Below are 17180 nucleotides of genomic sequence, written 5' to 3' on the forward strand. Positions count from 1 at the left end.
TAATGTCGAGGTCTTTGTGAGGGTGCCTCGGGAGTGATGCAGAGGTCTTTAGTTTAGGATGCCTCGAGCACGATGCCAAGGTCTTTGGTTGAGGGTGCTTCGGGCACTTTGCCGAGGTCTTTTAAGGGGTGCCTCGAGTGCGAGGTCGAGGTTTTTTAAAAGATGCTTCTGGCGCGAGGCCAAGGTCTTTTAGAGGAAGGTGTAGTCTTACTCCCAAGCGTTTTAGAAGTGATACATGTTGGCGAGGTTTGGCTGGTGTCCTTACCTCTTGCTTCGGGAGGCAAGGAGGAGAGTCGAGGTGAAGCAATACGCAACTGAGATATTAACTTGGCTAAATGTACCTGAAGAAAGAGCAAAATGGCCTCAAGGTGGGACCTAAGCAGGTAGTTAGGTTAAAGAATCAATCCAGGTGAGTTTTGGTGGGGGTTGGCATGGGCCAAGCTGAACTTGCGTGAGTTTACGGCTAATCTCGTGTGACGTCAACCTTGTCTTTACGCTTGCTCAAACTTGAACTCGCGTAGGCTTAACCTTGAGCTCGCGCGAGCTTAATTCTGAACTCGCGCGAGGTCAAGGCCAAGCTCACGCGAGCAGAGCCGACAACCTATATAAAGGGGGAGAAGTCACATCATTCGCCACACTCATATCCAACTCTTTTGGAAATTTCTCTTTAGAATTCTCATTATTCCTAAGCATTTGTTTGCAATCAAGATGTAATGCCCACCTAATGCATTTGCATTTATTCTTATAATATGCATATCATATAGATATGAGAAATGCATGAGATATGTATGGTATTAATGCTAATATTAAATAGAAGATTATAAATGTTACAATTAAATCCATAATAAGAATTAGAAAGTTAAGGGATTAAATTGATTAGTAGTAAAAATAAAGGGGTTAATTAAGCTTAAAAAAAATTAATATGATAGAAAAGAGGAAGAAGAAAGAAAAGGTAGTTGTTCTTCTTTCTTCTTCAAAAAAAAAAAAAACTGAATTTTTCAAGTGGAATTTGAAGGTTTAGAATCCATTTTAGACCTTAATCTTCATCTACAAAGGTTTTAGAGATTTATTTGGTAAGTAATTTTAATATTTTGTTGAATTGAGTTAGGGTTAGAAGACATAGAATTCGAGCTCTAAAGACCCATTTTTTAAGTCTTATTTTTGTGATTATATCTTGAGCTAGGAAGCTTTAAATCGAGTGTTCTTTAATGATATAGAAACTTTAAAGAGTTATCTAAAACTTTTCTTCTTTTAGCTCGACCTGAATCAGGCTCTATGTTAGTATAATAAGAGAATACATTTTATTGTTCAATTTCCATCTTTGGTTTGAGTAAGGTGGATTGTTTTGTAGGGATATTTCTCTACACACCTCCAATTGAAACAAAATCAGTTTTAAATTATATTAGACACATAAGGTTAGTGATCTAGAAAGTTTCATCATGAAATTTATTGTATAGATGTTTTGGTGGATTTTTAAATTCACCCTATTAATTCTGTCATAGTTGGCAGCCACGCATATTTAGATAGTTTAGTGATGTTATCATGCTAGATAAAATTCTATTATTTTTGGGTGTTTAAAAATAAGTGAATTATGATCTATTTCAGCTAAGCCAATTTGGAATGAGGGTGACACCCAAGTTAATTCAAGCAAAGGAAAGGGAGCAACAAAGGTAAGTGAATAACTTAATATTCTATGTGAATATAACACAAAATAAATAATTATAATTTATTTGTTAAATTGATTGATTAAGGGAGATGTATATAATATATTAATAGATGTTAAATTTTGTTTATGGTGATTTTTAATTATAGTATTGATGGGTGATTGTTTTTGAAATGAGATTGTATATATGAATATTGATTGGTGAATTCTGGTGTCCTATTATAATGTGAACAATATATTTGATTTAGCCATATCTGGAGTTTTATAACTTCAAATGGAGTGCTACTTATTGCTATAGAAAATTTGAGATGTAATGTACAAATGTTATAGAAATAGAGGAAGCTTGATTTTGCTGTTTTGATGGCCAATATGGATCATACTTTCTGTTGCTTAATTTTATTGACAGCTTGACCATAGTGGATTATTTTTTATGTTTCTCTTTCTATACACATCCAATTAATGTAAAATCAGTTTCAAATTAATCTAGACTTATAATATTATTGATCTGGAGAATATGGTTTTGGAATTCCTAATGTGGAATTTTTGGTGTATTTTTGAATGTGCACTATTAAATCTGCCATGTTGAAATATGGTATGTTTTTGGTATATCATAGGTATATTATGGTTTCTTATATATTGTGGAGATGTTGATTATTTAAATGGAATGGTATATGATATATATAAATTTAATAATTATGGTTGGATGAATGTAAGGACATATGCTACTTGTGAATGAGGCAAGGCTGTGTGCGATATGGAATTCTCCATAAGATTATGGTTGGCTGTGTGTGTATGGGGATTCATGAAAATTAAAAACAAATTATTATTATCAAATTAAATATAATTCACAAGTTCATTGTTGTCCTAAAGAAAATACTATGAAAATGTTTATATACACACTATAAAGTCATAATTAAATATCGAATGGTTTGATGCTTAATAATACTACATGTTTGATTGTGTTATTTTTCATAGGAAATTATGTTATTCTTTTGTTGAGTTGCAGGCTCACTCCTCTGCATTATTTCTTTTTCAGGATTAGAAGAATTATAATTGGTCTTGACGAAACATTTGCATCTGTCGCACTAGCATTGTGTCAAGTAGGTTAACAGGAGGTCGCCCTCAGTTTTTCTTGAACGTGAAATGTCTAGTGGATTTTGTTATTATGTATAAAACTGGTGCATTTTATATGTATATAAAAAAAAGAGTACTATTTGATGTTGTGAGCTTTTTGGTGTGTGATTTGTATGACTCATATAAATAGTTCTTGTTATACATATATTAATTTTGAGTTAAAAGTTAGTAGTTAAAGAACATGTTATGTATCAGTCATTTGCATACAATGTATGCCTGACATCCTTTACAGGTGTCACACAAGAAATGGTGGGACGCGTCAGGAACTTAACCAGCTACCAATAGGTCGGGATTCAGGCCGGCAACTACCTAGAGCAAAGGGCCATCCCGTGATTGTCCCTGGGGATTCGATGCTAGTGGCGTTGGAATACGAGCTATGGTGCCCGTGGGAATGGATGGAGACCCCACTTTTAGCGATGCCGACTACGCATTATAGTGCTAAGGCTCGAGGCCAGGTATCTATTCATTCATTTTATACTATTTATTTATTATTATTATTTATTTATTATTTTTATTTTATTATATATATATATATATATTGTATGTTTAGAGAAGGGCATGCTAGCTTAAGATAAATTTGTACAGATCTATGCTAGTTTAAGAAAAATATGTGTTGAATGAATGTGTGCTAGTTTAAGAAATGGTGGAGTTTTTTTATTATGCTTAATATGAAGTGACGAGAATATAATAAAATTGAAAGTGCTAGGAACATACCTGATTAGTTACATGTATGCTTGTGCAGGAGGATACACCTATTCATGGACTGGCCAGCAATATTGCTGGTGTGTCAGAGTGGTGGGTGCTGCTCTCATTTTGGTTAGGGAAAGGTTTGAGGTGATCGCATTCCAGACATTTTTTAGCACCTTACTGGGATTCAAGCCCAAAAATGATGCTACGATGATGACTGCTTTGCCGAAGAGGTGGTTCGACACCATTCACACCTTTTTACTTGCCTTAGTGAGATAACGATCATGCCCTTGGACTTCACTACCTTTATAGGAGTTCGTTTTAGTAAGTCCTTGTACCTCTCCCAGAAACTCAAGCTGCTCTAACACTGTCAATCACAACAAACTTATCAGTATTGTTGCTTGGCTCTTTTGCTAACAGAAACTCAAGCTGCTCTAACACTTCCTCATTTGACAGCTTATGCTCATCTCCCATTGGCAAAATAACTTGTAGAGCGTCTTCAACTAATATTTCATATAACAATATCTCAATAGCATTATCAAGTACATTAATAGCACACACAACATTATTATGATCTAAAGACTGTCTCATAGAATTATTCATGTCAAAAGTGACAGTCTCATCCCCTACCCTAAGTTTTAGCTTTCCATCATAAACATCTATAATTGCCCTAGATGTTGTAAGGAAAGAAATACCTAGAGTCAAAGGTACACTACTCTTGCCATCCATGTCTAAGATCACAAAATTAATAGGAAATATAAATTTATTTACTTGTATAAGCACATTATGTACAATACCCCTACGATACTTAACAGACGTATCAGCTAACTCTATTATCCTAGTGGGTTTAGTCTCTCCCAGCCTCAATTTCGCAAACAGGTTGTACGGAATTACATTAATGCTAGCTCCTAAATCAGCTAAAGCATCATTAATAGTTAAGTTACCGATCACACAAGGAATAGTAAAACTCCATGGATCATGTTGCTTTTTCGGTAACTTGTTATGGAAAATTGTCAAACATTCCTCGTTTAATGTCACGCATGCTAAGTCCTCAAACTTCCTTTTGTTGCTAAGAATCTCCTTTAAGAGCTTTGCATACCTAGGCATCTATAAAGTAGCTTCAACAAAAGGTAAGTTTATGTGCAGTTGTTTAAATATATCTAGAAATTTACCAAACTACTACTCGACTTGCGCCTGCTTCAATCTAGCAGGGTACAAAATTTTAGGCTGGTATTCCTTCAGTATAATCTCCTTTGCCTCTTCCTTCCCTGGTTCCTTCGCCTTGGTAGCTTCAACTTTCCTGCTTGAATCTACCTGCGCATCAACATCATTACTAGAAACAGGAGAAGAACCAGGAATATACTTACCTAACCGCATCATGATTGCATTCACATGCTCTCTCAGGATGGACTCAGTATTGCTAGGCAGAGTCCCTAGCTGCCTCTCAGCCAGCATCTTAAAAATCTGGCCTATTTGATTCTCCAAATTCTGTATGGAGGCCTGCTGATTTCTAAGAGTTGTGTCCATCTACTGAAATCTGTTCTCTAAAGTGGACACGAATTTCATCATCAACTCCTCTAAATTGGGCTTCTTCTCATGGTTCTGAGGGAGTTGAGGGAGAACAGTTTGCTATTAGGGCTACTGTTGGTGCAACCATTGAAATACTGGTGGTCCCTGGGTGTTGTTATTTTGCCATCCAAAGTTGGGATGATTTCTCCATCCTGGGTTGTATGTGTTGATGTATGGGTTATTCTGTTGTCTGGCTGCATTTTCCATATAATCATCCTATTCATGGTCAGTAAAAGCAGATGAAGAAGAAGCAATCATTACCTCCCGCACTACAAGCACTGTAGTGCGGGCCACCATAAAACTCACAGCCAAGCTGTGCAGCATGGACTGGCATCTAGAGCTGGTCGATCTTCTTAGCCAAAAGCTCCACCTGTGCTGCCAAGGCTGATGTAGAATCTACCTGGTTCACCATTCCCTGTCGTCCTGGCCTACTCTGGCGTTGATAGTGTGCATTTTATGCATACTAATTATCATATTTTCTTGGATATTATTGAAGTATTTATGCTTAATTATGAATTTTAAATGTGATTATTGATTTTCATGTTAGAAGGAACGCTTTGATGCAACATGAAGCTGAAAGGATGATATTTGATAAGTTTTCATAGAGATTGATGCTTTGGAGAATTTTGGATAAAATGGAGAAAAGATGGCAGAAGATCACTTCAGTTAGAGCGTGCCCGCGACATATTCCAGAAATCCGAATTTGTGAAAAGAAGCTTAAAGTGATACCATTTGCCATGTGACTTTTTTATTTGTTTTCGGGAATGTTTATTTACTAAAAACCCCTCACAACTTAAGGTTATTTTAGGAATTCTTAGGGACCAAGTTCTCCTATAAAAAGAAAAAGATGAAAAGAGACAAGGAGAGTTTTTTTTTTAGGTTTGAAGAAAAGGGGGCTGCAAACTAGTTTTCTTCCTATCATCCATTGTTTTCCTTCTTTGCTTTATTTTCTCTACAATAATTATGTGTGGCTGAACTCTTTTCTTTCCAACTTAAGGTTAATTAAGGTTTGAATTCATATGGGTTGTGAGATTTAATTGTTCTTCATTATTTTCTCAAATCTATTAATATTCATGTATCTTCTATGTCTATTAGGAATTCTATTTTTGTTGATTGTGTGAGAAGGCCTATTACTCAATTATCAAGATAGTCTATGCCAAATTAGAATATTAAATCCGTAATTATTTAATTATTCTAATGATTAGTGGTAGAATAACATACCCATGTTATGTGGATACATGATCTAGTCTAAATGAATTCATCTTATGTATTTGTTGGCTAGGGTTGGGTTTCTCTAAATTGCATTGCTATTGGTAAACTAAATCTTGGAAGCTTTTCTAGGGTTGTTTATTCAATAAGAGAATTAATCAAATGGCTTCTATTGATTAACGAAAAATTAAGGAGAAATTAGGTTGTTAGAGCTTCTCAACAACTATAACCAATTTATTAATGGATTTGGAAATTATATTTGCATCAATGATCAATTCAATGAATTAAAACTGAGATTATACCTTGGGTTGGAGTTTTCTCATATTTATTTATCTTCTCAAATTTTATTATTGCTTCTAATTGATTTCTAGTTTAATTTGTTTTGATTCCAAATTTAAAACCCCCCTAATTTTATTTGAATTTTGTTAAAGAAATAAATCTTACCAATCTCTGTGGATTCGACCCTACTTGTCACTATTTATAAGTTGTTTTTATTAGAAGAGTAGGAACTTATTTTTGTTGGATTCGACACCCACCAAATTTTGGCGCCGTTGCCGGGGATTGGTGTCACTTAATTTGATTTATTTCTTTTATGCCTCGTTCTTCTCATACAGAAAAATTTGAATTTGATCCTGAGATTGAGAAAACCGCAAAAAGAATAAGAAAGGAGATTTTGTACCTCCAGAATTGGAAACAGATTTTGACTTGGTTGATTCTTTAAGTGATTCTGAATTAGAAGAAACCATGGAAAATCAAGGAAGAACTCTAAGGGAATTGGCGGCACCAAATATAGACCAACAACCGCTTTGCATTCAATATCCCGATTTGGAAGTAGCCTTTGAGCTGAAATCAGGTTTGATACATTTATTACCCACTTTTCGCGGTCTTGAGAATGAAGATCCTCATAAGCACTTAAAATAATTTCATGTGGTGTGTTCGAGCATGAGACCACAAGGGGTATCTGAAGAACAAATCAAAATGCGTGCATTTCCATTTTCATTAACCGATAGAGCTAAGGATTGGCTATTCTATTTGCCATCTGGTTCTATCACCACATGGATGGATATGGCAAGAGCATTCCTTGACAAGTTCTTTCCCACCTCAAGAGCCGCAAGCATAAGGAGGGAAATATGTGGAATCAAGCAAAATAATGTGGAGACTCTCCATGAATATTGGGAACGGTTTAAAAAATTGTGCGCGAGTTGCCCTCAACATGGAATTACCGAACAACTTCTCATCCAATACTTTTATGAGGGATTGTTACCCATGGAAAGAAAAATGATGGATGCCGCTAGTGGAGGCGCTATAGTGAACAAAACTCCTCAGGCCGCTAGGGACTTCATCTCCATCATGGCTGCCAACTCTCAATAATTTGGCTTCGGTCAAGACTCAACACCAAGAAGAGTGAATGAGGTAAGTAGCAATTCTATCGAAACTCAATTGTCTAAACTAACCTCTCTTGTTCAACAATTGGCCTTAGGAAATGCACCAAAAGCCAGAGTTTGCGGAATTTGTATCGATCCAAGTCATCCAACCGACATGTGTCCAACACTTCAAGAGGACTCTAATGAGCAAGTCAACATGGTTGGAGGATTTCCAAATAGGAAGTATGATCCCTATTCAAACACGTACAATCCAGGATATAGAGATCATCCTAACCTTAGTTATGGATCAAGAAATCAAAATTTCCAAAACCCTCATCAAAATTTCCAACAAAGATCGGGAAATTTCCAACAATCACCTCCCGTCAAGCAAGGTATGTCTCTTGAAGATATTGTTAAAGAGCTTGCTAATAATACAAGTGTTTTTCAACAGGAAACGAGAGCAAGCATTCAAAATTTAGAGGCTCAAGTAGGGCAATTGGCATCTTCATTGAGCAAATTAGAATCTCAAGGTAAATTGCCATCATAAACAACTGTCAATCCAAGGCACAATGCTAGTGCAATAACCTTGAGAAGCGGAAAAGAATTGAAAGAATTTAATGATGCAAAAAGGCATGGACAAGCCTTAGAAGAGGAGGTTGAGAAAGAAGTGGTGACTTCATCGCAAGAAACCGATCAATCTCAAGTACCCAACAACGAGAAACAAAAGGTATTGGTGACAAAACCCCCTTTTCCTGAAAGATTTGCCAAATCTAAGAAACAAGAATAGGAAAAAGAGATATTTGAGACATTTCGCAAAATTGAGGTAAATATTCCTTTACTCGATGCAATTAAGCAAGTACCTCGTTATGCTAAATTTCTAAAAGAGTTGTGCACCAATAAGAAAAAGTTAGAAGGTATGGAAAAAATAAGTGTGGGTGAGAATGTTTCGGCTATTCTTCAAAGAAAGCTACCTCCCAACTGTAAGGATCCAGGTACGTTTACTATCCCTTGTAAGATAGGCAGTGTTGAAATTAAGAGGGCGATGTGTGATTTAGGAGCCTCAATAAATGTCATGCCTCTTTCAATTTATGCATCTTTAAAATGTGGTAAATTAAAAGAAACGGGCATTGTTATACAACTTGCAGATAGATCGGTTGTGTATCCTGAGGGTGTCTTAGAGGATGTTTTAGTGCAAGTGAATGAATTGGTATTTTCTGCAGACTTTTATGTACTTGACATAGAAGAAGATAATTCTCCTAACTCAACGTCAATTTTGTTAGGAAGACCATTTCTTAAAACTTCAAAAATAAAAATTGATGTACATGATGGCACACTTAGCATGGAATTTGATAATGAGATCATAAAATTTAATATCTATGATGCCATGAGATATCCTAGTGATGTATCCTCAGTTTTTGTTTTAGATGCGATTGACACTCTAGCGCAGGAAACTTTTGAGTTGGAACATGAAGACAAGTTGCAAGTTGCACTCACCAACAACCTCAATCCAAAAGAACTTCTACGCCTTGAAGCACTTTATGTGATAGATTCGCCTCTACAAGACACCATTTTTGCATTGGATGCACTCAAGCTTGTGAGAAATAATGTTGCTTATATTGATTTATCTTATTCTCATAAAAAGCTTATTCCTTCTATCATACAGGCACCAAAGTTAGAATTGAAAGCTCTACCTAGCCATCTAAAGTATGTGTTTTTAGGAGAAAATGAATCCTTGCCGGATATCATATCTAATCAACTCACTATTTTGGAAGAAGAGGTGTTGATTCGAGTACTTAAAGAGTACAAAGAAGCAATTGGATGGACTATAGCTGATATCAAAGGATTGAGCCCCTCTTTGTGCATGCATAGAATACTTTTGGAAGAGGGGAGCAAGCCATCTAGAGAAGCCCAACGCCGACTAAACCCTCCTATGATGGAAGTGGTAAAGAAAGAAATTATAAAACTTCTTGATGCAGGTATGATCTACCCAATTTCTGATAGCAAATGGGTAAGTCCAATTCAAGTTGTCCAAAGAAAACAAGTATAACAGTTGTAGAGAATTCAGACGGTGAGTCAGTTCCAACCCGCATTCAAAATGGGTGGAGAGTTTGTATAGATTATAGAAAATTGAATACTTCAACTCGGAAAGATCATTTTCCTCTCCCATTTATTGATCAAATGCTTGAGCGTTTAGCTGGTCGTTCTCACTTTTGTTGTCTTGATGGTCAATAAGGTTTTCACCAAGTTCCGGTGGCACCACACAGACCAAGAAAAGACAACCTTCACTTGTCCATTTGGGACCTTTGCATATCGACGAATGCCGTTTGGTCTTTGTAATGCACCCGTAACCTTCCAAAGGTGTATGGTTAGTATATTTTTAGATTATGTAGACAATATCATAGAAGTCTTTATGGATGATTTTACGGTCTATGGTAATTCTTTTAATGAATGTTTGGCTAACCTTACTAAAATTCTTAAGCAGTGCATAGAAACAAACCTAATTTTAAATTATGAAAAGTGTCACTTCATGGTTGACCAAGGTCTTATTCTAGGTCATGTTGTGTCATTTAGAGGAATTGAAGTTGATAAATCTAAGATAGATGTGATCAAATCCCTGCCTTACCCCGCTAGTGTGCGAGAAGTTCGTTCTTTTCTTGGTCATGCAGGATTCTATCGATGTTTTATCAAGGATTTTTTGAAAGTAGCTCAACCATTGTGTCGCTTACTATAAAAGGATGTTGAGTTTGTACTCGATGAGTCATGCAAGAAGGCATTTGATAAATTGAAAGATGCGCTAACTTCAGTACCATTTATTCAACCACCAGACTGGACCCTTCCGTTTGAGATCATGTGTGACGCTAGCAACCATGCCGTGGGTGCCGTCCTTGGGCAAAGAGTAGGAAGAGCTCCACATGTCATTTACTACGCCTCAAGATCACTAGACAATGCACAATGCAACTACACAACAACGGAAAAAGAACTTTTAGCCATTGTTTTTGCTTTAGAGAAATTTCGCTCATATTTACTTGGAACTAACGTGGTTGTTTACTCTGATCATGCAGCTCTCAAGTATTTGCTTTCTAAGAAGGAAGCAAAGCCAAGGCTTATTCGTTGGATACTCTTACTACAAGAGTTCAACTTGACAATAAAAGACAAGAAAGGAACAGAGAATTTGGTCGCGGATCACCTTAGTCGCTTAATCACAAATGAAGAGCCATCACCTTTGAAGGATGAATTTCCAGATGAGCACCTCTTTTCTATTCATAATTCTATTCCTTGGTTTGCCGATTTAGTTAACTATTTAGTTACTAGAACGCTACCAAATGATTTATCTAGGGCTCAAAAGGATCGAATTAAGAGTGATGCCAAATATTATATATGGGATGATCCTTACTTGTGGAAATTTTGCTCCAATCAAATCATTAGAAGATGTGTGTCACAACATGAAGTTGCATCCATTCTAACATTTTGTCATTCATATGCATGTGGGGGGCACTTTGGCCCCAAAAGAACGGCTCGTAAGGTGTTAGAATGTGGATTATTTTGGCCCAATTTATTTCGTGATTCATACATGTTTTGTAAGGCATGCGAAAATTGTCAAAAGACGGGAAACTTAGGACATAGAGACCAAATGCCCCTTACCTCCAATCTTATTTATGAAATATTTGATGTTTGGGGCATAGATTTCATGGGCCTTTTTCCTCCTTCTAATGGCAATATTTACATACTTCTTGCTGTGGATTATGTTTCAAAGTGGGTAATGGCAAAAGCTACTCGGACTAATGATTTTAAAGTTGTTGTAGATTTTCTTAAGTCTCAGATTTTCTCAACATTTGGCACACCGAGAGCTTTGATTAGTGACCGTGGCACTCATTTTTGCAATAGAGTGGTTGAAGCCTTATTGAAAAAGTACAATGTCACACATCGTACTTCTACAGCCTATCACCCGCAAACAAGTGGGCAAGCGGAAGTCTCCAATAGAGAAATCAAATCGATCCTTGAAAAAGTTGTCAATCCTAATAGGAAAGATTGGAGTGCACGACTTGAAGATGCGCTATCGTCATATAGAATGGCTTATAAAACCCCTATAGGTATGTCCTCTCATCGTCTAATCTTTGGGAAGCCATGTCACCTCCCGGTTGAATTGGAACATAAAGCATATTGGGCTGTCAAGCAATGCAATATGGAGATGGATGAAGCTGGTTCACAAAGAAGATTGCAACTACAAGAGCTAGAAGAAATTCGTCTAGATGCATATGAGAATGCACGAATTTACAAAGAAAAGACAAAGAAATTTCATGATAATATGATTTCTAGAAAGAGCTTTTGTATCGGACAAAAAGTTCTTCTCTACAATTCTAGACTCAAATTATTTCCAGGTAAGTTGCGCTCTAGATGGAGTGGTCCTTTTACTGTCACTAATGTTTTTTCTCATGGTGCAGTAGAAATTCAAAGCCAAGACACTAGAAAGATGTTCAAAGTTAATGGTCAACATCTAAAACCTTTCTATGAGGGATTTCAACTTGATAATATTGCAGAAATTAACTTGGAGTGTCCAAGTTATACATAGCGTGCAGCCATGTCTAGCCGGAGACATTAAATAAAGGCGCTTTTTAGGAGGCAACCCAAATTTACTTTTTAGTTTGTTTTATTTTCTTGTCCTTTTGCAGTTTTATAGTTAATTTTCGTGCTTCCTTACTAAATTTTTTTTTATGAGTTTTGGGGCAGAAAAGAACTATGTTTAGAGTGCGGGCACGCTACATTTCGAGTTAACATAAAGATAATAGAGTGTGCCCACGCTCTAATAGAGAAGATCTTCTGCTCCAAATTCTAAAGAATTCAAAAAATAAATAAATAAATAAAATAAATTTAATAAATTTAATCACCAATTTTTATTTATTATCTATTTTTTTTTTTCTTCACCAAAACTTCTTTTACCCCAATATTTTATGCAGCCTCACCAAGAAGAATTGACGCCTCGCATCACGACCCGCCTAGCCTCAAGATAGCACGCAACACGGTAGCGATGCAGCGCCTCGCATCACGGCCACGATGGCAAGCGCCTGGCGCCTCACGCCAGTCTCGCCCCGCCCGGCCGCCTGAGCGCGTGCGTCCACCAACGCCCGGCTCGCATAATCCAGAGCGCGCGGCATGCAATGTAGCGCAGTCGCCTGACTCCTCGCGATCTCGTCCCAGCCTGGCGTGTTCTTCTCATTTGTCCTCCTTCTTTATAAAAAAATCAGTCCAATGGTTAAGAAATAGACGGTTCATAAGCCAAAGCTAAAGGCAACTCCACAACAACCGTGCAAGGCCAAACCAAATGCTTCAAGCTCACGAGCACGAATTGGGAAAGGGATGCATATTTTGCTCCCATCCGAAACTGAATTGAAAGGAAATTTGATATTCAGTAAGCAAGTCCACAAAGAAAGGTATAAATTTTTCTCTCAACAATCTATTATTCCTTGCAAATATATTGATTGTTTGGCTTTAGAAAAATTGAATATTAAAGAAGATGTGGATAAATACATTGATAATATTGGATGGCAAACATACTTTTCAATTAATTATCCATGTTATATTGAACTTGTGCGTGAGTTTTACACTACTTTTGAGTTTGACAAAAAAGTTGATATTAATTTGAACACTCCAGGTGTAGTGTATTTTAGGTTGTTGGGTAGGGAGTTCAAACTCTCTATCAGACAATTTAATCTTGCCTTTGGTTTTATCACGGATGATTATGCTAAAACTGATGAATATGCGAAGTCTGTTTGTGATTTTTTACCTGCATTTGAACCAGTTCCTTTGTATAAGCAAATGTCTATAGGCGTCAGATATAACCCTAGTAAGTCACAAGCTAGTTATCTACATGACCAAGCCTTGAAATATATTCATAGGTTTCTAGCTTTCACTTTTTCAGGAAGAAAAGATAATTCTGGCATACTTTCAAAAACTAAGTTCTTTTTCTTGTGGTGCATGCAAAATGGAATTAAAGTGAACCTTGGATATTGGTTGGCTTCTCAATTTGACAATGTTATTGTGAAGAAGCGTCCTATGATTCTAGGTTCTTTGATTACTCAATTGGCTATACACACAAATTTGCTCGATATTGATAATAAGGAAGGTGTGCCTTGTTTTCAGTCTACAGGTCCTATCGCGAAGAACATTTCGAAGCGAAAACTCCGTCAGGACGAGAATGAGGAGGAGAATTTAATTTCCAACAATGAACCATCTCCTCCTGGATCATCGTCCCAAGGGCGATATACTGAACAACTCCAACGCCTTAAACAGCGGCAAATAGAAATGGAATTAAACTTGATGGATTTCTTCAAGCACATGGGTTTTACTCCACCATATCCACCTCACTGCTAAACATTTTCGCTATGTCTAACATACTCAGGGAAGTTTCACCATTCCTATCTTTTATTTCTAATTTGATATGTTATGCATTATATAAATACATTGGGGACAATGTATGAGACAAGTGTAGGGTGTTTATAAGCTGTTTTTGGGCATTGTACATGCATGTTAAATTATTTTTTTTGGGTATTATTCTATGATTGTGACTTATAAATCCATGATTTAAATTGCTGAGAATTGCTTGATTGAGTTAAAATATAATAAGAGATTTGCATAAATGATTGAGTTTTTATGTGTTGCATTGTGAGTATTATTTTTATAATTGATTTGAATGAAAAAGTGCATAGAACTTAACACACAATCACTTTTTGTGAGCTTTTGAGCCTAAGAGCATTCATCACAATATGCTCCATATTTTTCTTGATTGTGTGATTGTCATGTGTAGATTGATTTTTCTAGAACTTGCTTTGTTATACATATTAAGGTCACATTAATGGATTGAATGCATTAATATGATAAGGGCAATTAGGGATAACCAATTTGAACGTCTAAAAAAAAACCACCCTGACTTTACCCCTAGCGAACCGATATTGAGCCTTAAACCCTTTCTTTATTTATTAATTTCCATTTAACCCATTATAGCCTTTTCTTTCATTTTACCTCTTTTGTAACCTAAATTGAAGGATTTTGTGAATTTATATGCATGAAACTTTTGGATGATTATTAGGACTTCAAGTTGCAATTATATTGTGCTATTTCTCAAGTTCTGGAAGAAACTAAATAAAGTCTTCTTCAAAGATAATTCAAAAAAAAATCGAGAAAGGAAAGAAAGTAGGAATTAAAAAAAATAAAAAGAAAAAGCGAAACAAAAAAAATAATAAAAAGGAGTTCATGAGAAATATGTTGTGTGTCAGAATGTAACTTGAATTGAATATTATTATTCCTAAAGGTTAAGTTTCATGTATATATATTTTTGTAAAAAATTCTTCAACTTATTCATAGCCAAATTCTCTTATTTCCTACCCATTACCTAAGCCTCATTACAACCTTATTAAGACCCTTTGATTTTTGCATTTGATTCATTGTCTAGTGGTGGAGATTTGATATATAAGCAAGCTTATGGTAAAATTCTTTCTACGCATTGACTTGAGAGTTTATAATTATCCTAAAACACCTTGAGTACATTGAGAGAAATCCTTGGGAGGGTGTTAAAGTTTTATTGCACTTTGATTTTGAACTTATTAAGGAAATTGATACTCATTTGTGTTTACTTGAAAAGACTCATTTGTGGATTGCATTTATCTCTTGCTATATTTTGATTTGAAAAAGTGAGACGTGATAATTTATATCATGAATGAATATGTCATGAGAGGAGTTGAGAGAAAACCGAGTATGCTTGATGATTTTAATGAATACTTGAGGACAAGTATTATTCAAGTGTAGGGTATTTTGATAGTGTGCATTTTATGCATACTAATTATCATATTTTCTTGGATATTATTGAAGTATTTATGCTTAATTATGGATTTTAAATGTGATTATTGATTTTCATGTTAGAAGGAACGCTTTGATGCAACATGAAGCTGAAAGGATGATATTTGATGAGTTTTCATAGAGATTGATGCTTTGGAGAATTTTGGATAAAATGGAGAAAAGATGGCAGAATATCACTTCAGTTAGAGCGTGCCCGCGGCATATTCCAGAAATCCGAATTTATGAAAAGAAGCTTAAAGTGATACTATTTGCCATGTGACTTTTTTATTTGTTTTTGGGAATGTTTATTTACTAAAAACCCCTTACAACTTAAGGTTATTTTAGGAATTCTCAGGGACCAAGTTCTCCTATAAAAAGAAAAAGATGAAAAGAGACAAGGAGAGTTTTTTTTTTTAGGTTTGAAGAAAAGGGGGCTGCAAACTAGTTTTCTTCCTATCATCCATTGTTTTCCTTCTTTGCTTTATTTTCTCTACAACAATTATGTGTGGCTGAACTCTTTTCTTTCCAACTCAAGGTTAATTAAGGTTTGAATTCATATGAGTTGTGAGATTTAATTTTTCTTCATTATTTTCTCAAATCTATTAATATTCATGTATCTTCTATGTCTATTAGGAATTCTATTTTTGTTGATTGTGTGAGAAGGCCTATTACTCAATTATCAAGATAGTCTATGCCAAATTAGAATATTAAATCCGTAATTATTTAATTATTCTAATGATTAGTGGTAGAATAACATACCCATGTTATGTGGATACATGATCTAGTCTAAATGAATTCATCTTATGTATTTGTTGGCTAGGGTTGGGTTTCTCTAAATTGCATTGCTATTGGTAAATTAAATCTTGGAAGCTTTTCTAGGGTTGTTTATTCAATAAGAGAATTAATCAAATGGCTTCTATTGATTAACGAAAAATTAAGGAGAAATTAGGTTGTTAGAGCTTCTCAACAACTATAACCAATTTATTAATGGATTTGGAAATTATATTTGCATCAATGATCAATTCAATGAATTAAAACTGAGATTATACCTTGGGTTGGAGTTTTCTCATATTGATTTATCTTCTCAAATTTTATTATTGCTTCTAATTGATTTCTAGTTTAATTTGTTTTGATTCCAAATTTAAAACCCCCCTAATTTTATTTGAATTTTGTTAAAGAAATAAATCTTACCAATCTCTGTGGATTCTACCCTACTTGTCACTATTTACAAGTTGTTTTTATTAGAAGAGTAGGAACTTATTTTTGTTGGATTCGACACCCACCAGGCGTCTTACTATTGATGGCTCCACCTGCAGTTGTATTTACCATCTACCTCGTGGCTGAGTTCAAGCCGCTGTAAAAGTCTACACCTACATCCATAATGGCAAACCGTGGTGTGGGCAACATCTCAGCAAGTCCTTGTACCTCTCCCATGCATCATACATGCTCTCATCATCAAACTGCACAAGAGAAGAAATATCGTTATGCATCTTTGCAGCCTTAGCAGGAGGAAAGTACTTATAAAGAAATTTCTCAGCCAAAGAACTCCAGGTAGTGATGGCGTTGGCTGGTAGGGACTATAGCCATCTCTTTGCTTTATCCCTCAAGGAAAATAGAAACAGCCTAAACCGAATGGCATCATCGGTAGTTCCATTTATCTTGAAGGTATCATAAATCTCCAAGAAGTTCGTGATGTGGGGCATTAAGATCTTCACTAGGCAAGT

At 35.6% G+C, this 17180-nt stretch overlaps 1 protein-coding gene and 2 non-coding genes across 3 annotated transcripts; 1 reads left to right on the forward strand and 2 right to left on the reverse strand.

Annotated features, from left to right (window-relative positions):
- Positions 1 to 3835: 3835 nt before the first annotated feature.
- LOC125370270 lies at positions 3836 to 4591 on the reverse strand. Its single transcript, XM_048375269.1, has one exon. The coding sequence runs from the start codon at positions 4589 to 4591 to the stop codon at positions 3836 to 3838; it is 756 nt and encodes a 251-aa protein (XP_048231226.1).
- A 2784-nt stretch (positions 4592 to 7375) lies between these two features.
- On the reverse strand, positions 7376 to 7482 carry LOC112533750. Its single transcript, XR_003078084.1, has one exon. It is a non-coding gene; the product is annotated as a small nucleolar RNA R71 (small nucleolar RNA).
- Positions 7483 to 16842: 9360 nt separating this feature from the next.
- Positions 16843 to 16948, forward strand: LOC112533732. The gene has a single exon (XR_003078067.1). It is a non-coding gene; the product is annotated as a small nucleolar RNA R71 (small nucleolar RNA).
- Positions 16949 to 17180: the final 232 nt, after the last annotated feature.

This window comes from Ricinus communis, chromosome 6 (assembly GCF_019578655.1).
Source record: "Ricinus communis isolate WT05 ecotype wild-type chromosome 6, ASM1957865v1, whole genome shotgun sequence".
NCBI classification, from domain to species: domain Eukaryota; kingdom Viridiplantae; phylum Streptophyta; class Magnoliopsida; order Malpighiales; family Euphorbiaceae; genus Ricinus; species Ricinus communis.

Excerpts from the sequence above, each read along its gene's own strand:
- LOC125370270 (XM_048375269.1), bottom strand. The coding sequence starts at position 4,591 with ATGCCTAGGTATGCAAAGCTCTTAAAGGAGATTCTTAGCAACAAAAGG.